At 39.9% G+C, this 21,181-nt stretch overlaps 1 protein-coding gene across 1 annotated transcript in view; it reads right to left on the bottom strand.

Moving 5' to 3' along the window:
* Positions 1 to 6,501: 6,501 nt before the first annotated feature.
* The window catches only part of GMDS (GDP-mannose 4,6-dehydratase), a 189,681-nt gene continuing 175,001 nt past the window's right edge, over positions 6,502 to 21,181 (bottom strand). The window contains exons 8-11 of the mRNA XM_032222847.1: positions 17,871 to 17,989; positions 10,652 to 10,748; positions 7,731 to 7,790; positions 6,502 to 6,555 (exon numbers count right to left, since the gene is read on the bottom strand). Coding sequence (XP_032078738.1) covers positions 6,502 to 6,555; positions 7,731 to 7,790; positions 10,652 to 10,748; positions 17,871 to 17,989 — 330 coding nt within the window. The remainder of the gene's footprint in view (positions 6,556 to 7,730; positions 7,791 to 10,651; positions 10,749 to 17,870; positions 17,990 to 21,181) is intronic.

The following is a 21,181-nucleotide window of genomic DNA, read 5'->3' as shown; positions in this document are numbered from 1 at the left end:
TCGATGCACTACCTTCAATGTTGTGCTTGTGAAAAATCAGAGCCAGGGATGCACAACTATTCCCTATTTGCAACACTATTGCTCACACCATAGCTTTATTTAAGTCAGGAGAACAGCTCTGAAAGAAATTGGAGACTCGCTAATTTATTTTATATCTTTAACGAGGATTTGTACCTTCCTTCCAATATAAATGCAGTGTTCAAGGCTGTTTAAGCATTTGGAAAGGTTTACTCATATTTCAAGCAAAAAGGTCTAAAACTGGATTCCAATAATTGAGCGATTTACCCAAGTCTTATTTTAATTAATCAGTCAATTATTTTTTTTCAAAATGATTTTTAGTAAGTTCAAAATTAATTAGAAAAAGTTAAAAATAGTTTGTCTTTTAGTTAGAAAAAACATGCTAACACACCAGAGGGGGTTCCTACCAGTTCGCACCTATTCGGTAGAACCGGTTCGTCAAATCTACCGAACCGGTTAGAAGAGGTTCCACCAGTGGACCCGGAAAGCAGGCCACACCTACAGAAGAGGTTCCAAAAAAATTTGAAACCCACCACTGCTACACACAAACACACACACACACACACACACACAGACAGACAGACTGACACAGAGAGAGAGAGAGAGAGAGAGAGAGAAAGAAAGGAATAAATAAACACAGGAAAAAAGAAAGAAAGAAAAAGTGAGAGATGAAAGAAAAAAGAAAAAAGGGACAGAGAGACAAAGGAAGGAAGAGAAGAAAGAAAGAAAGAAAGAAAGAAGAAAGAAAGAAAGAAAACACATGGCCGGCAAGCCACTCCCACCAGATCACATGGCCGGCAAGCCACTCCCACAAAGGAGGCCACACCCACAGAGTAGGTTCCAACAATTCTTTGAAACCCACCACTGTAACACATACACAAACAGACGGATGATTTTAGGAAAGTGCCTTGCATTGTGTAGCTGTCATTCAATGTACTGGAAAGGTTCAGATCTGGGTAGTGTCTCTGAAGTAAACTATACTGTAGACTGGCTTCAGGAATGACCAACAAAAACAATGGTCACTGGTGGCCCCTTTGGCTACTCTAGTGTACATACCAACCTCTCTTCCATTCATTTTTCTCATTTCCATTTCCACACTGAAAAGATTAAATACCTACTTGAGCCAGCCATTTTCTCACTGTAAGGAAACAGGAATTTTGCATATCCAGCAAGCTGTGAACAGCCATAGGGCAACACAATTTTTCACTTAATTTTTGAGGAAGTAAGCGTATACCTTTTTGAGACCAAGAGCTGTCAATTAGAAGAGATCAGATAACAGGTTCAGAAGAACAGGCTATGTTCTCAGGAAGATCTATGATTCAGTGCAGTTCGCGGATGACACGTGGATGGCTTGAAAAGCTCAGGAATGACAGGAATGGGGGTGGGTGGGAAGCTGTCGGGGGGGGGTAGGAGGTAGGGTCAGCAATGCGGCCTGGTTGAAACAACGGACAAGTGAAGAAAAAGACATGAAGGGCAACGATCCGCTTAACTATCGAGAACAAAACAGATTTGATTCTAGAAGTGGCATTTCCCTGGATTCATTGAATTGGATGATGCTGGGGCAAATTAGACCAGGAAAAAGAACTATTTAGGAAGGTGTGTCTGCGTGACTCTGAGCGTGTGCAAATAGCAATAGCAATTAGACTTATATACCGCTTCATAGGGCTTTCAGCCCTCTCTAAGCGGTTTACAGAGTCAGCATATCGCCCCCACAGTCTGGGTCCTCATTTCACCCACCTCGGAAGGATGGAAGGCTGAGTCGACCTTGAGCCGGTGAGATTTGAACCGCTGAACTGCAGATAACAGTCAGCTGAAGTGGCTGCAGTACTGCACCCTAACCACTGCGCCACCTCGGCTCTTATGTGTCGCTGCGCCTTCAAATCAGGGTTGACTCATGATGACTGCCTGGACTAATCCCTACAATTTTCTTGGCAACGTTATTTAGAAGTGGTTTGCCATTTCCTGATTCCTAGGGCTGAGAGAGAGAGAGCAACTGACATAAGGTCATCCATGGCTTCATATTTAAGGCAGGACTACAACTCACCGTCTCATGATTTCTAGCCAAGTACCTTAACCATTTCACTACATCGGGTCTCATTTATGAAGGATGTATAAGGGGACAACAGAGAATGAGGTGGCTGGATGGAGTCATCGAAGCAGTCGGTGTGAGCTCAAATAGACTCCAGAGGATGGTAGAGGACAGGAAGGCCTGGAGGAACATTGTCCATGGAGATGCGATGGGTCGGACATGACTTTGTAACTAACAACAACAACAACAACAACATACCATATTGTCCTACATTAGTTTTTACTGTTCTACTCTATCCCAATAACTGTTTGAATATGTAGAGACGGAAATATAACAATGAAAGTCGAGTGGTTTCTTTTTTTTTTTGGTAATAAGATAACAAAACACTAGATTTATGATGCTGAGTAATGTTTCACTTACAAATCTGAGAGAGCATGTTAAAATTAAATAGGCTGCTATAATAGGCAGCAAAACCCGGGGTTTAGTATATATTTTATATCTCAGGCCAAGCCACCGTTTAATAACCATTTACTGTATTTTTCAGAGTATAAGACGCACCGGAGTATAAGACGCAGCAAGGTTTTGAAGATGGAAAAAACAAGGTTTTGCACTCTGCAAATCTCCCAAAATGGCCCGTTTTTTGCAAAAATGGGCCTGTCCCCCCCCCCAAAAGCCATGAATAGCCTTTATAGAGCTTGCAGAATGCTCCTGGAGGGGGTTAAGTGATCCAAAAACGGCCAGTTTTTCATGAAAATGGGCCTGTTTTTCGTAAAAAAAAAAAGGGCATGGATAGCCTTTAGGAAGCTTATAGAGTGCTCCTGGGAACTGGGGTGGTAAAACTCCCAGGAGCTCTCTAAAAGCTTCTTAGAGGCTATGCACAGCCATTTTGGTAAAGGGGGCGGGATTTCGGGAGGCAAAAAATGCTGTATTCAGTGTATAAGATGCACCCAGATTTTCAGCTCTTTTTTGAGGGAAAAAGGTGTCTTATACACCAAAAATACGGTATTCCTTAGCTGATTTCTCATTCTTACTGTTTAAATTCTAAAATCATTATTGATTATAATTTCATTCAGTGGAAGAGTTACAGTATTTGAAATTAGGGGGAAAAAGCATTGGGTCAGTGATAATATTAGTATAACTCATTTTTTACTTTTCTGTTTATATATTACTGCATTTGTAACCTAACTTTCTCTGGAGTGCAAGGCAGCAGATAGAGATTAACCTTAATGTTGTCTTCTGTGTGGTCAGTTGGATTGAGAAAGAGACCAAAATTATCTAGAAAGTTTGTGATTCATTGAAGACCTGAGCCTGGATTCTATTCTTCTGATTCTATATTCCCATGCTGAGCTTCAGGGGCTATAGTAGAACTAATGTTCATCCATACTGTGTCAATTATTTCACCTGTTTGCTCCTTCTGTGCATGGTACATACATACATACATACATACATACATACATACATACATACATCAAATGTTGTTTACTCTACTCCTCTAACTTTCCCCAAATAATTTACTTTTAAAATGAAGAGGTCCTGCTGGATTTGCTGAAAATATCATGAAGGCAAATTATTTTTCCCATTCAATTTTCTTTTTAGCGGGAAGTACAGTGGTGGGATTCAGCCAGTTCACACCTATTTGGGAGAACCGGTTGTTAACTTTCTAAGCAGTTTGGAGAACCGGTTGTTGGAAGAAATCTCCTTTTGTTTTTTTCCCCACTTTACACTGCTAATCCTGTAAGGAAGGCAGGAAGGAAGGAAACATTCTGGTGTTGTTTCTAGCCTAATCTTTATTGCCCTGCTTACAGAAACTGCCTCTCCGGTTAATCCTTAATACATTGTAACAGCTAAGGTGAAGCGCCCATCGGCCTGAGTGACGTTGAACTGGCCACGCCCACCAGTCACATGACCACTGAGCCCCACCTACCCAGATGGTCATTTGGGCAGAGAACCGGATGTTAAAATTATTTGAATCCCACCACCGAGGAAGCATGTAGTTTTACATTTGGGCTGTTCTCTTTCAGATAGCTATGGTATTTCATGCAAAATACTGTATGAAAACCAGAAGTGACATTGTATAAAACCTTAAAGCCACGTTGAATGGAACCCCTTAATTTGGGCTAAGGGGTATTTTATATTCGGCTATTGCTGTAGGACTGTTTCTTCTTAATATTCATTTAATACTACTGTATCTTTAGGAGGTCTAAGCTGTGGTGGCTCCATTATTTTAATAAGTTGTAAAAAGTTGCTTACAACAGCAAGATACTTGTACTATTTTAATGCCACATTTCAGAAATATAAAATGGTAACCGAAAGCCAAGAATAGCTTAAAACTCTCTGGAAAGCCTTTTTTCGCTGCTGTTCATTTGCAAGCAAATATTTTGCTATCAAAATAGGCATGTTGATTTGATGAGCTTCGAAAAATACCAAGGCTCATTTTAAGCCGATAGTAACTCTCCCTGAAAGTTAATGTTGAGACTATAGGAAGTAATGGTATAAATATTTTGGCTAACACAGTGATTCAGTTCAGAAAGACAAAGGTAATAATTTACTGAAGTAGTGATTTTCAGATGTTGACATATTCTCTGGTTTGGGAAAAGAAAGCATATCTGGATTCCCCCCCCCCTTCAAAATATAAAAAAAATAGAAAAGTACATTCAATGCAACATTATTAGTCATCGAAAACACCAGCACCCCCTTTCCTGTGTTTAAAAATGGACAAAACCATAATGATAATGTGGTCACAGAAAAAAGTGAAAGGAAATGCAGTGTGTGTGTTAACAGTCTGTATATCTCATTTGTTTGAACAATTGGAATATAGACAAATAAAGATATACCATATTTTTCAGAGTATAAGACACACTTTCCCCACTAATAGAGGGTGAACATTTGGGTGTACACTGAATATAGCCAAAACACGAGCACGCAATGGTCTGTGCAATCTCTGCAGCTGGAACAGCTGATTGGGGGTATTCGGGAGGTGAATCCACCGCCAATCAGCTGCTCATGCTGAATCAGGTTGCAATAAGGTGCTGAAGCTGACCAGCTGTTCACTATTTGCTGCAAGGAGGTGGCAGAATTTGCAGCAGCAACCACATTCAGAAAGCATACACAAGTAACTGTTTCAGCAGCATTCATAACTTCTCTTTATGAATAATATTTACACAAGTAAATATACAATACCAAAAGCAGGTTTTCCAACGTGGTAGTTCAGCAGAGAAGTTTCACTTTCAGTTACAGATATTAGCACAGCATGCAGCTTTAGTACAGAACAAGCCACACCCAGGCTCCTTGCTGTCTGCTCACACAGCAACTATTGTTTGTTTCCAAACACCTCAACTCTCTCACACACTGACAGGACGCTAGCCAGATGAATATCATGATTGCCGGTAGGCAGAAGCAGATTTTTTCCCCTTATTTTCCTTCTCAAAAACCAAGGTGCATCTTATACTCCGGAGTGTCTTATACTCTGAAAAATACGGTATTTGCAAAAAAGGAAAGAAAACTGGGATCTTATGATCACTTTCGTTATATTTTTGAGGAGCCATAACTCTTCAGAGTATGAACTACATACCAAAGCACAAATGCTTTGGATTTGAGTAGAATGATGATGAGACAATATAATAATCATTAAAGTGCTTTTCTTTGTGTGTGTATTTGTGTATTTGTGTGTGCGCATGTATTTAAACGGAATCTAGCAAAATCTGGGAAACATGCAGCTGACTATTTTCCCCAAGGAATCTATAAACTCAAACTTTATTCTAATGATGTCCAAGATAAAGAGCAATGAGGACAAATGTGACAAGAGATTGTAAATTAATGTAAGGTTTTAAGAAGAGATGCGTTTTAAAATCCTGCTAAACCATAAGCAAGAAAGCAAATACACATTTGCAAATCTGAATATGAGAGAACGCAGGATAGATGTCTATCCATATCACCTGAGTAGCCAGAAAAGGTGATGAATTTAATTTCCAAATGGGAGAAAGCAATTCCAAAAATCCCTTTTCATATTTTAAATAAGCAAAGATTGTAGAAAAATATGTTACTTTTAATATTACTGTCCTTTTTAGAGAAAAAAAATTACTAGATGAAGCAAATACAAAAGGCACATACAGTATTTCAACATTTCAGCAGCCTTGCTCCAAATTGGTAGTATTATTCTTTTTTTTTTTAACCATACAGTGGCATGTGGAAAGTCCATAATTTTTCGGTGAGTGAGGGTAGGTGAGTCAACTTCCTAAGAGAAAGAAGCAGGAGAAGAAATGCAGTAATTCATGAATTAGAAATGCAAGGCCTCGAAGCATTGAGGACATCAGATTAATTTGTCTTCCAGAAGCAAATAGTAGGACATGTATTATAGTTATCTTCTTGGATTAAGGAGATGGACTTGATTTCTTCTAGCTTTTTCAAAATGTCATAACTGCCAAGATTCAAGGTATGTTACAATCAGCTATCTCTTATCCAAGTGCACCATTAAGCACTTCATAGATTTTGAGTATCTGTTGTTGATGCTAGATAAAAACCAGAACGATATTCTACCTATCAAGACATTAAACAATAAACACAGCCATTCCTCTTGTCAACAATACCCCCAAAATACAAACCCAATGTACCACTTCGACCCTCCATACGCCCTTTCTTTCGCCCCCCTCCAACTTTCCTTCTTCCCTCCAACATTCCCCTCTACCCTACTTCCACTCCCCCTCTATCACTCCTCTCTCCCAGTACACTCCCTCCCTTCCTTCTCACCCTCCCTCCCGTCCTCTCTCCCACCTCTCTCCCCCTCTTTCTTCTATCCCTCTACTCCCTTCGGTGTATTTCACTATCTATTAATATATCAGCTTGTCCTATTTTTACAGTGAAATTAAAGAGCAACAGTATACAAGTGCAATTGCGTTACTAAAATCTAACACATACTCTATATCCCCCTCCCCCCTAACACCCCACTCCCTTCCCCCCCCCGACTTCCCAGAGCCCGTACACGGTATAGGTTTTAACAAATACAGTCTAAAATATATTAAGACAAAGGAAATAAAAAAAAGAAGTTAATAACTTCCCTGCATTAAACTCAGCTTCTTCCTGTTGCACTAACTTTAAACAATTAATCATTCCTGATCTTAAGCATAGGCTAACTGGAGTTCTTGGTCCCGTATTTGTTTTGTATATAGTCAATCCATTTTTCCAGTCTCGTTTGTATCTCTCATTTGAGTGATCTTAAGATATGCCGATATTTTAGCCATCTCGGCTAGGTTTCTGAAGCGTATCTTTGACAATACAGCCATCTTTGCCTTTTCAATAGTGGAAGCTAAAACTTTTTTTTTAGCAAGCTGCATTTTTACATTCAACATCTACGCACATATTGTGAGAAATCATAGTATCTGAATCCATTTCTGGCAATCCTGCATGCAAACAGTCACTTAAACACAGTGTCTGCATATCATGATCTTTTTCCTCCACTGAGTCACTCTTCCCCCCCCCCCGAGGTATGATGTAATCTGAGGTCTGCGTGGAGAGAAAGAGCTGGGAAAAGTTTAAAAGGGTTGGAGTAATACAGACACCAAGGGAACACACGTAAATATAACTTGTGAGCCATCAAGCCCTTTTCAGAGTAAAGAATTAGCAGCCTGCTCTCTTGTGGCTGACGGTCTTCCCTTATCACTATGCTCATGTGCTTTATAAAACTTACAATCACCTTCTCAGTTTTCTTGTTAGTGTTTTTCCTTTGCACTTGTGCTTTACATAGTTTCTACAAGGAAGGTCCAGAATTTAAAGCGGAATTACCGGATGAAAAATTGGGGGAGTGGGGACAGAAGACATACTAAAACTCTTCTTTACTGATATATTGATACAGAATATATCTGTTATCAAAACAGAAGTTTGACAGAATTTCCCCATTTTTTTCTCTTATCCCAAAGGGAGCCAGTGCAGTTTCTTCCTTAGGCTTTCTTGTTTTCCTAAGATAATTACATGTTTCACTAATTGCCACTTCATTCCCAACCCCAACCCCCCCCCCCCAAGTATTTCTATGCTGCTCTATACTACCTACTACTAAAGTAAGCAATATGCTTGTGGGCATTACAAGGTCTGTAGATACCACTAGTAGCAATCTTATCAAGTTTTTTTTTTAAATAAATGAGATTGGTATTCTGTGACTGGCTATGTTCAACAAATTAGCCGTCTTGTGAGATTGCCCAAAGTGATCTCAACATGAGAGAAGTATAATTCTCCGCTGCAAGCCGTGTCTGGTGTCTGTGTCTGTGTGTAGCAGGGGGGAGACTGCACCTCATTTTTGGCCTCCCCGGCCTCCAGCAGCACTCTGCCAGCCAAAAACGGGCCACGTGGAGGCCCCAAGAGGCCGTTTTCAGCCTCCCAGGCCCCTAGCAGCACTCTGCCAGATGCACGCCCCCCCCCCACCTGGGGCGCGTTTTGGCCAGCAGAGGACCAGGGTTGGTCCTTTGATATTTCCAGGCCAGCCCCAGGCCAGATTTAAGCATCCTTCAGGTTGGATCCGGCTCATGAGCCTTGAGTTTCACCCCCCTCATACAGAGGAACTGAAATAAAAATCAAGAAATCCCCCCCCAAAAAACTTGTTTAAACATAAACATTTTTGGCTTTAAAAATTGCACACTTTAAAAATAAGTCTGGCCATGATTTTAATACTTTAAAATCTATATTATAAATTTGGGCATGTATAGATTAATATAAACTTTAAATCTATATACGCCCAAACTTTGGTCAGTTGCTGCAGAAGCAGAATGAGTCAAAAAGCCACTCAATAAAAATAAGGGCACAAAGAGAATAAATATCTATAATTCCTAAAATACCTCCTACACTTTAGCAAAATGATTCCAACTAAATAATGACTAAATAAAATTACAGTTACTTCATAGGTGCTGAGTTCTTTATTAGGTTTCATAGAAAATCCTAATGTATAAGAAATATAGCCAGCGGGCATACTTTAGGCTAATTAGAGACTGCCATGCAGCTTGCCAAAAGCCTTAGATATGCCTCACTGGATAATAGCAACATTCTCAGGCCAAATAGAGTGAAAAATCATTACAAGGATTCACTGGACTCATAAACTTTCTCAAATATTTGCTCCCAGACAATGGCAGGAATACCTAATTATGTAAAAATACTGCCCAATTCATAAAACAGGGATCCTTCTCATTAATAAAAGGACAGGTGACATCAGGGCAAGACAATTAATCACCATTCCAACAGTGTTCTCTGATAATGTATTGCTCAGTTAACATTATTTACATTAAATCGTTTTCTTTTTAAGATGATCGCATCAATTTATTTCTACAGAAAAGCCCCAAGTGAGTTGTCCAAACAATTTTTAAAAAAATTGAAACTGTAAACCTGCCAAGAAATTATTCCACACATTAAAAAATCCTTGCTGTTTAAGAATCGTGCACACGTTAGGTTTTGAGAATGTGTAACTTTAAAACCTTACTCTAATCACCATAGGAAAGCCAAATTCTTTTAAACATTTATGTCCCTGATATAACCATTCTCTCAGGTTATGAATTGTCTGCAGTACAGGTGATCCTTGTTTTACAACCGCTTTTAGTTCATTCAAAGTTACAACAGCATTGAAAAAGTGACTTACAACTTGTCCTCGCACTTATGACTGTAGCAGCATTCCCACAATCACATGATTAAGGTTAGACTAGTTAGCAATCCACATGTATTTATGATAGTTGTGGCATCCTGAGGTCATGTGATCATTTGCAACCTACCCAGCTGGCTTCTGATGAGCAAAGTCAATGGGGGGGGAGGGGAGTTGGATTCATTTAATGACTGTATGATTTGCTTAACAACCATGACAAAAAAGATTGTATAAATATGCACAACTTGCTTAACTGCCTTGCTTAGCAAGGGAAATTTTGGTCCCGATTGTTAAGTCCAGGTCTTCCTCTATATTGTTAACTTTCTACATAAAGCAGCTAAATCAAAATTCTTGTCACTATAAATGTATGAGATCTTCTATCTTCCATTTAAGTATTTATTTTAAACCTTTTATATAAGCACCCAGCCCCCTCTTAATTGTGACTGTTGTGGGTTTTAAAATCGTTTGTATTGTCTTATTTATCCCCTTCCCTGTTTATTGTGAGCTGCCCGGAGTCCTTCGGGAGTGGGCGGCATACAAAAACCAATAAACCTAATCTAAATCTAACCTAAACCATAATTAATATATGTTCTGCATCTATATCCCCAGGCACATCCACGTGCTGGAACTCAATTTCTTTACCAACAGAACAAGTAAAAGTGGAAATGATAAACACGTTAAGTATATTGCCTCTGTTATTATCTCTTTATCAAGCAGTCTGCAGAGCATTATCTGTCCATGGCATCATGTGTAATCATATCAAAAATTAGGCTAAACAGAACATCAAATAATCACACTCTCATTTATGGTCCCCATCATGGGTTGTTTATGGAGGACAACTGAAGTGGCCAAGTTACTATTGAGAAAAGACTGAAAGTTAGCAGCAGGGAAGCAATTACAAACCTCTTGTAACCAGCTGGCCAAATGCTGCAGTTTGGTGACTGAGTGATTGGACCATTCGTTAACAAAACCGAAAGAATGCTTTCACTTACTACTTCCGTAGGTCTGTAGTATTTATGATTAACTGTCACATGAATCTTGCCTGTTTCTTTGCATCGGCCCACTTCATTCTTATCCTTTCCTTCCCACCTGTGAAGAGATGAAACATTTAACACATATAATGACTTTACTAACACGAGGAGAGGGACATGTGGTTCTCGAATTCATAGTCAAGGTTTGTGTTAATTTTCTTCATGAACGTGTCCTCCCATAAACAAACAAGCAACAAACTAGATGGGTGCACAGCAATTTTTACTAAGATCCAGTTATTTTGGGTGCTCCACTTCAGTTGTAAAAAAATCCTAAATCCCATTTATTGAGATGTAATTATTTTAGTTAGCAGATACCAATAGCAGTGTATAACGACAAGCATATTTGACTTTTTCTCTCTGTATGGATCTCAGTTAGGTATTTCAGTGGTGCCAACCCATGAAGAACCGTTTGCAAGAAAACTTTTAACAAAAACATCCACTGATTTGGAATCAACCTGTATCTGTTTCACAGTTTATAGAAAAGTTTATTCAGACATGGTTTGAACATCAGACTAAAACCCAGACATCTGTATTCTTCTAATTGTTATTTATTGCTTTTTCAACACAATATTTTGGTTATTTTTAACAGTCTTTCAGATATGTTCCTTGTGGCATACAATGACCTTAACAAACCACATCTTGGGATTTATAAAACGTAAATGGTTGTGTAGTAAACAGACATGATCTATTATTTTAGACAAATCTTTTCGCCTCTTAAAATCCTTTTGCCTATTTAACATCCTGTCTTTTTTAAAATAGAAAAGCAGATGAAGAGCCCGCGTATTCATGAATTACAACCAGAATGAACAAATTGTGTGCATATGTTTACATAAAGCAGAAATCCTCTTTACTTCCCCGTCTTAAATTCAGAGGTTCCCATATATATTTTGACCCAGAAAACAATTCTTGCGACATCAAAGATTCCCATCCTCAACCATATGTCTTTCAGCCTCACAATAAAGATACTTGAATGGGAGACAGGAGTAAATTTTGGCTGAGCAAAGTCATTGTGCATTTGGAGAGAAGCATGAAGCATCACAATGTTTTAAAATAATACATAAACAAACTTTGTTACAGTGAACATTCATGCACGTACGTATGTATGTATGTTTGTTTGTTGAAGAATGGAAAGAAAATGAAAAATGAAGAAAGTCCAATTTCTTCTATTTTGGTATGTCTAACCCCTGGCCATGCAGCTCTGGACAGCTAGTAATGCTAACTTTTAACATTATTCTGTATTATTTTAGTGATACATTGAGTGATTGTTCTGATAGTGGATTTATTATGCAAAAATAATTTAATACCTACACCTATTATAATGTACTTTTGATTAATTCAGTTCTTACTTAATTCCAGAGTCATTTTTATGGTAAAAGACCAAATGCTAATTCAAATAATGAAACGTATCTCGATAGCTTCACATTTTCTGTTTCTCGCACATCTACCCTTGTCACATTTAAAATAGGGATCATCACAAAATAGCAATCAATATTTTAGAGGAAAAAAGCTGTTTCACTACGCAATATTGCAATGCCGTATGCAAGGCAAGGAAAAAGCAATACAAGAAAATATTCGTAAATATCTGAATTGTGAACATTCAAAAATATCCGTAAACCAAAGTCTTAGAAATAATTGTTGACATGAGTAAAATGTTCCATAGTTAGTTTAGGAAGTAATTTTTTTTAGGCGAGCGAATTCGTCATTAATTGTCAAATAGATTAGCCACTTCGCTGGAGCTTGGCTAATGCATTCAGTATATTAATGTGCACCCCAAAGTTTTACATGAGTTTTTCCATCCTCAGGATGAATGTATTCATTTTAAAAAGAACTCTAATGGCCAACTTCCTTCCTTCCTTGTTAATGTTCAGAGATGTTTAACTGGTCAGAAAGAATTAAAATAAAAGCCCAGTCTTAAAAATATGCTAACATTTCATTAGTATCAAGATCAGCCCTCAAAAGACAATGAACACACACTACAGGCATGATTGCATGTATTTGTAAAAACAAAAAGATATTTCAACTATTTTCCTATATTTTTGCTATTTGTGCGCCAATGAATTATTTAAAAGCGAATGTTGGATTGAAAATAAGTTAGGGCTATATGATATTCACAAGCTTCTAAATAAGAAGTAAACCAATAGCAGCAGGAAAGTATTTTTTAAAAATCCCCAAATTAAGATAATAATATATAGCTCCTTCAAAACTCCTCGTTTACCTCTGTAGAAACCTCAGCAGCAAAATGATAATACTTAAGGAAAACAAATCCTACTAAAAGCAATCATGATGAATTTTCTCATGCAAGCCATAAATATAAATCAGTAGAGATATTGCTACTGATTTTAATCAAATAAGAATTATCCACTGTTTAGAAATTAAGTACAATAATCTGCTGTCATTTATTTATGTTCAATACGCTTCTAATTTTTAATCATTTGTCTTCTAGTTGTAAAATAAACACTGGTAAACAGTGAATACCAATGTCGTTGTTTTGAGCCACGGGCTTAACATTTGTTGAATAGTGTTTAGTTTATTTGCCCCTTTTGTGTAGAGTCCAGTGAACTGGGATGGGGTGTGTGTGTGTGTGTGTGGGGGGGGAATGAACAAATGCAAGGATACAGAAAAACAACATTGGAAGAACGTGTTTGGGCATGCATTCTCTTTTTAATTCCGGTAGCTGTCACGGCGGCCTCCCTCAGTAACCAAGAAAGAAACCACTCAACTCCATTTTGCAGAATTAAGAGTACTTTTACTGGTCATGAGTAGATAGCAGCTAAGCAAAGCAAGATCTGAGGCAAAAGCGCGCGTAATCATAGATATCAATATGTGACCCAACCCCTTCCCCTTGGTAACCCCATCCCATAGTCCAATCCGTACGCCTCACAGGTGTCATGTGGGACACATCTTCAAAAAGGATCATCAGGCTGGTATACCGGACAGTTGGCCTTGGCGGCAAATCCTCAATCTGCCACATGCGCAGTAGATGGTGAGAGCAACTTCCTTTTTTCAGTCACTCCTGCACTGACACTTCCCCTCCCAAATACCATGCCCCCCCTCCCCGTTTCAATGGCAGCCGAAAGCAAGAAGCAGAGGCTGACAGTAGCATTTGATAAGATAGGCTATGATGAGGGAAACTAAGTAAGGAGATAATAAGAGAAAACATTTCTGAGGTGCTTCAACTCTGAAGCATCTGTGGCGGGAGATCAATAGTACCTGGGAAATTAGGTCCCTTTGTTGCTGTCCCCCCACCCTTCACTAGAAAATGGTTTCTCCATCTACACCAGCTCTCGGGGAAACCAGTAGACTATTGGAGGTGAAATCACCACCCCACCTTGCCTCTGGTCAAACACCAAAGGGAAACCAGACAATTTTTCCTCATGATGATCTGTTCTGACCCCTCTCGTCCCACACCAACACACACTCTGAGCCAAAGATAAGTTGCGGCATTTAATTAACAGACAGACAGGTCTTTGGCAGCAAACTGGCACAGACAAGCTTGGACAGCAATCCAGCACAGATAAGCCATGGCAGCAATCCAGCCTGCCAAGCTCACAATAATGTTCTCTGACATTAGTTCCTGCGTTGACTTCTGCAAGAGGGGCGTGTGCACAAGCAGTCCTTTTACAGTCTGGAGAGGAGCCAAATGACCACCAGCTGGGTGCAGTTACCTCCTGTAACTGTGCAACTGTTCCTGATGCCTATTAGCTCTTCGGTGCCGGGCATCCAGGAACAACGCACTGCTGACCTCAGGCTCACATTACCTTGTCTCCTCCCCACTGGTCCAAGGCTCAGGCGCTTCCTGGTGGCCAACCAGCCTCTCTGCGCCCTGCTCAGAGTCAGAACCCTGTCCAGGGTCCACCACATCCTCCAAAGGGCTCCTCGCTATCAGAGTCTGGTGGCAGCTCCAACGGCTCCTGCTGGGTCACAACAATGACCTATCCCTAACTTTCTCTTTCAGGTCTTCCACTCATTGCCAGTTGGTCAAACTCCTTCTCTTCCACTTTTTAAAGCTTTAGAATTTCTCCAGAGCGTTAGGTCTTTGCATAACGCATCCAAAATTGGATAATTTAAGGCTGGTCATTTGTACCTGAAGTGAGAACCTCTTGGTTGATTTATTTGTATTATTCATTGTCTACAGCAGGAGTGTCAAACTTGTGGGCCGTGGGCCGGATGTGTTACACACCGGCCAGGCCCACCCCCAGTTTACTAAAATATTCAACTGTATTTTGACTGTGGATCAAAAAATAATTTCTCATAACCTAATAAATCCTTGGATTTATTCTAGGTGGCATTATCATATTAAATGAAGAGGGTCCCTTGGGAATGGCTTGGGAAGTCCCTTGGGAATGGCTTCCCAAGCACTCTTACTTGGAAACTATGTTAGGGTCTATTTAGTAGTAAGAAACAAATTATATTTCCTAACATTTTAAGAACTATTTAGATAAGATTTAGATACGCCGGGCTGTTAATTTTATTTTGTTCATTTTATTTACATGTTTACATTGCCTTTGATTTACCATGCTTTTTGTGAAAGTTTTTTTTAAAGTATTTACCAATCATACTTAGCAATTATACTGTTCACAGGACTCTGGTTATCAGGTAGCATAAAATATAAGCAAAAATTAAATGAAAACGCATGACACAACACTATAAAGCTGTGATGGTGAACCTATGGCACGTGTGCCAAAAGTGGCATGTGGAGCCATATCTGAGGACACCCAAGGCGTTGCCCTATGTCATCTCCAGCATGCATAGATGCACTGGCCAGCTGATTTTTTGCCTTTCGGAGGGTGGGGAAGGGCATTTTTCAGCCTCCCCAGGCTTCAGGAAAGCCTCCAGATGGCAAAAACGGGGCCAATGGTCAAACCAGAAATTCACTTCCAAACTTCCAGTAGGCCAGTGGTGGGTTTCAAAAATTGTTCGAACCTACTCTGTGGGTGTGGCCTCCTTTGTGGGAGTGGCTTGCTGCCCATGTGACGGATGGGAGTGGCTTGCCACCCATGTGACCGGATATGAAGATGCCGGCAACACTTGTCAGAACCACCTTAAATTACCTCCACACAGCACTGGCATGCATAAGATATGGATGTAAACTTGTTTTTTAAAAGGCATCTTTGGTTTGCGTTAAAACAACTTCAGCACACGCAATGTTCTGATTGCACCACAAACGCAGTAGTCATCCTTACCTTTCACAGAGGCACTGAGTTTTATAAATAGGAGCATGATAGTGTGAATAATCACTCCAAGGACCAGTGGTGGGTTTCAAAAATTTTTGGAACCTCTCTGTAGGTGTGGCCTGCTTTCCGGGTCCACTGGTGGAACCTCTTCTAACCGGTTCGGTAGATTTGACGAACGGTTCTACCAATAGGTGCGAACTGGTAGGAACCCACCTCTGCAGTAGGCCCATTGGGCTGTTTTTCGCCATCCACAGGCTCCGGAGGCTTTCCTGAAGCATGGGGAGGGTGAAAAATGGCCCACTGGAAGTCCAGAGGCTTCACTGAAGCCTGCGGACATGCGCAGCGGTGAGCACAGAGGGTTGTGCACACATGCTATTGCACAAACCATTTTAGTATCCGTGCAGAAAAACGTTTGCCATCACTGCTATGAAGCGAAAACTTGCCTTTTTCTTTTTTGTGATTTCCCCTGCCCCCCCAGAACTCTTTATTTATTTAAAATATTTGTAATCTGTGTTTTTCAAAACAGTCTGGCCATACCGGCAGAAAAAATGAAATTTCTCTGAAGAATAAGACACCCACAATTATTTTAGGAAAAGGCAATATAGACTAATGTGATTGTGACAACGTATTCATTGCTTTTTGGTGTAAATCTCAACCCTTCAAGCAATGCATATTTTTACTGCTGAACTATATGCAGAATTATAATAAAAAAGCATTCATAAATCTTTCCAAGACCTGATTAGGCTTCTCCTTCCTTTTTTCACAGCATCCATTAAAAACTCTTGTATATTACAGTGGTTTGAGGCTATTCTTACAGTCCTGCTTTTATTTAATAAGATTAATGACAGAAAATTAGTCAAGACAAGTGTTTGCCTGTTTTGTTTATCCTTCTGGGGTTAAATTAGAGGAGGGAAATGTTCCTCTGTCATGTTATTTAATTAGTAATAGGCAGAAAGATTTTTTTTTTTCAAAAATGTTTTACTTGTATATTGAAATTATTTGTAGCTCAAAGGCCTTCTTGTCACTGCAAAGAACTAAATTAGAATTTGTCTGACTTTTATCATTCACAACTTTCTTTGGCACTAGCAGTGTTAAAATATTCAATTATATTTCAGAAACTAAAGGTCTAACTCTTAGAACTGTTTATCTGTCACTTGCCAAAGTTATTTTTTTCCCCCCAGGCTAATAGAATGAACAGTCATCTGACTAAGAAGATAGACTGCTGAGTTGGATGTTGAGAAAGTACTTTACAAATCAATAACATGATATTAATTTCTTTATTTTATTCTTTATTAAAAGCATAATTATTATGCTCCATCAAGATTTTAAAGTTAAAATGACATGCAATTTATAGGTAATCCTAAATTTAGTGACTGCTTCATTTAGCAACCATTCGGCTACAAAGGTAATGACAAAATAACTTTGTGACCAATCTTCACATTTATAACCTTAGCAAATCTGTAAAGTCAAAGAAAGCTGAAGTAAGGTCAAAAGAATAGCCGTGGTTTCATTTAGCGACTACTTTGCTTAACAAATAAGTTGATGGTGCTTATTGTACAGTGGTGGGATACGACCCAGTGGTGGGATACGCCCGTACCGGTGCCTGCTGGGAGCACTAGGTAAGAGCCGAGGTGGCGCAGTGGTGAGGGTGCAGTACTGCAGGCCACTTCAGCTGACTGTTATCTGCAGTTCGGCTGTTCAATCTCACCGGCTCAAGGTTGACTCAGCCTTCCATCCTTCCGAGGTGGGTGAAATGAGGACCCAGACTGTGGGGGTGATATGCTGACTCTGTAAACCGCTTAGAGAGGGCTGAAAGCTCTATGAAGCGGTATATAGGTCTAACTGCTATTGCTATTGCTATAGAGAGACATTTCATTGATAAACTTTCATAAACATCAAATGGAGAAAACACGTGTCTAAAAATGCCATAAAGTTACAATCAAACAAATGGGAGATGAAATGATAATCATCATGCAACATCATTGTCATTTCGTGCCTTTACTTACACAATAGTTTTACCAATGTTCTGAAATGCCTTCTCCACAAATTCTCGGACACTGTGGACCTCACCAGTAGCTATTACAAAATCCTCTGGTTCATCCATCTGTAACATGAGCCACATTGCCTATGGGGAAAAAAAGTACATTCTGATTAGTCACTAGGATAGAAATCAGGAGTCTCGTGAGTTCTAGTTTGGCCTTAGCTATGAAAAACTGGCTGAGTGACTTATTCTCATTTATTCTCCCTCAGCCCAACAACTCACCTCACAGAGTTGTCTTTGCGTGGGAAATAGGAGGAAAGAAGGTATCAGGTATATTCGCCACTTCAGTTATTTATAGCAATAGCAGTTAGACTTATATACCGCTTCATAGGGCTTTCAGCCCTCTCTAAGTGGTTTACAGAGTCAGCATATCGCCCCCAACAACAATCCGGGTCCTCATTTTACCCACCTCGGAAGGATGGAAGGCTGAGTCAACCACCCTGAGCCGGTGAGATTTGAACAGCCGAACTGCAGATAACAGTCAGCTGAAGTGGCCTGCAGTACTGCACTCTAACCACTGCGCCACCTTGGCTCAATTTATAAGAGAGGAAAAAAATCAAGCGGAATATAAATAAAATAAATAAAATTTCTTAATCTTCTTTGGCACTTATATTGTAAAACAGTCAAATTTGAGTCTAATTGACAGATTCAGGTCAGTAGTGAAATTCAATTATTTTTTTTACTACCGGTTCTGTGGACGTGGCTTGGTGGGTGTGGCAGGGGAAGGATATCGCAAAATCTCCATTCCCATCCCACTCCAGGGGAAGGATACTGCAAAATCCCAATTCCCTCCCCACTCCTGGGGGAAGGATATTGCAAAATCCCAATTCCCCCCTCTGGGGGATACTCCCACTTCCCTCCCCCTCCTAATTCCTCCTCCCACCCCCTCAGGGGAAGGATATTGCAAAATCCCAATTCCCTCCCCACTCCTGGGGGAATATACTGCAAAATCCCAATTCCCTCCCCACTCCAGGGGAAGGATTATTGCAAAATCCCAATTCCCTCCCCACTCCTGGGGAAGGATACTGCAAAATCCCAATTCCCTCCCCACTCCAGGGGAAGGATACTGCAAAATCCCAATTCCCTCCCCACTCCTGGGACGGAACTGCAAAATCCCAATTCCCTCCCCACTCCAGGGAAGATACTGCAAAATCCAATTCCTCCCCACTCCCGGGGAAGGATATTGCAAAATCCCATTTCCTATTTCCTTTCTCCACTCTGGGGCCAGGTAGGTGGTATTTGCTGGTTCCCAAACTATTCCAATTTTCCGCTATTGGTTCTCCAAGAACGTGTCAGAACCTGCTGAATTTCACTCTTGGTTCAGATCCTTTTCTTGACAACAACACAGAATGCCTTCTACAATTTTTTTTTACCTTTACTTCTCAGTTTGACATTTTACCTGCATACTTTTCATTTTGAATAAGCAATGATAGACAAAGCAGAAAGAAGAAGTAAAAAATAGTATGCCAAAATTAGATATTGTGTTACAGACATACACACACCAGTCTTACATTTCATTTGGTAATTCATGATCTTCTTCGCATTCTATATGGCAGTAGTTACTATTATAAAGGCCCAGTGGATTTAGCCTAATGTGGCTTTCATTTAGAAGTGGTGTAGATTACTTACAATAGTTTTTACCATTTTTATTTTAATCAAAAGGTGCTTTCTAAAGGCAATGGAACTTTCTTGGTTTATTGTCCCATGAAATGTTTCACTTCTCATCAAGAAGCTTCTTCAATTTAATTCTTGGTGAGAAATGTAATATTTGGTGAAGGAACCAACTCCCCCCCCCCCGCCCCAACCATGACCTGGATATTGAGAATCTCAGGTTTCAGGTTTCGTTTTATTATATCCGCCCTAGTCCCAACAGGACTCACGCCGGCTCACAAACCCAAGAGGGGAAGGGACCCCAAGAACTACAAATACAAGCCTTTAAAATCCAACAGACACACAATCGAGAGGGAAGGGAACTCATCGACCCCAGTGTTGACACTGTGGTTTGTCTCCTAAACCAACAATTCATGAGTTGTGGGACAACAGATAAATTTCACAAACGAACAAATCAAACTTCTTGCTATAGTAAGATCCTTTTGCATAGTCTAATAGGTCCTCAACTCAATATCCGTTTTATTCAAGATTCCTTGTGCTGTCTAGCAAGTTTAGCATCTTTAGCCTGCATCTCACCAACGGAGAGGTCCATGTGATGTACTGATGCACGTCCTGTATTTGCGAAAGACCGCCTTCCTGCCGATTACCTCCCCAGACTGATTAGATCTCACAGGATCTCCTCCAGATTCCATCTGCCATCCAATGTCGCTGGTGACCCCACCGGGGGAGAGCCTTCTCTGTTGCAGCTCTCCCCGCCTTGGAATGATCTCCCTGTCGAGATCCGGACCTTACTACCCTCCCGGGCCTTCCGCAAAGCCCCCAAGTCCTGCTGCTCCTGGCCGGGGGCCTGTGAAATCCCAGCCCCACGGAAATTGTGAATGTTGTGGTTTTGTTTTTAAAGTTTTGTCTTTGTCTGTTTTTCCCCCTTTCCCTTGTCTATTTGAGCCGCCCGGAGTCCTTCGGGAGTGGGCGGCATAACCAGACAAATCATCAAATCAATCAAATCAATCAAAATTTAGTTTATATTAGAGGAAGAATAAGTGATTATTTTTCACAACTATGTATCACCGCAATATAAGAACACTTATCCGTATGATATATTGAATCTATCCCACATTTGCCACCAATAGTCATGGAAAGATAAAGTGGAGTGTTGCTTTCAACCTTTCTGGAAACCAAAAGTTTATCCACAGTATATTCAACTGTTTTCAGGAATAACTGTTTTATTTTCTACCAACAGTGTTAGTTGCCTTTGTAATCTGGGATGTAACCAAAGTGGACAAACTGTGAGCGACAGTTGGTCGTGTTCCAGGGACAAATTATACCATTTGTTATGGACAAATGGAGCATCAGAGAGGTGCCTTGTAAGTGTACTGAAAAATCAAAACGCTTGAAGTGTGGCCTCTAAACTGCTAAACAACAGAAATTTCATTCTATAGGTTTTTCTTTTGTTCTTCCAATGGCATTTTCCTTTGGATACTTTTTTACGTACAGTTGGTATGCAGCTCAGGACACTTATGGATCACTTCCTTTGAGATTCACTTTGCCCGAATAGTGTGGAATTTCTTTCATCAATTATGACTTACAATCATCCATTTCAACTACCAAGAATAAAAGTTCTTGTTATAGTTATATACATGGTAGATAGCGTAGTTTTGCTACATT

This window comes from Thamnophis elegans, chromosome 8 (genome assembly GCF_009769535.1).
Source record: "Thamnophis elegans isolate rThaEle1 chromosome 8, rThaEle1.pri, whole genome shotgun sequence".
Classification (NCBI taxonomy): Eukaryota; Metazoa; Chordata; class Lepidosauria; order Squamata; family Colubridae; genus Thamnophis; species Thamnophis elegans.
Note: the sequence above shows the minus strand (reverse complement) of the source record. Positions and strands in the feature narration are given on the sequence as shown.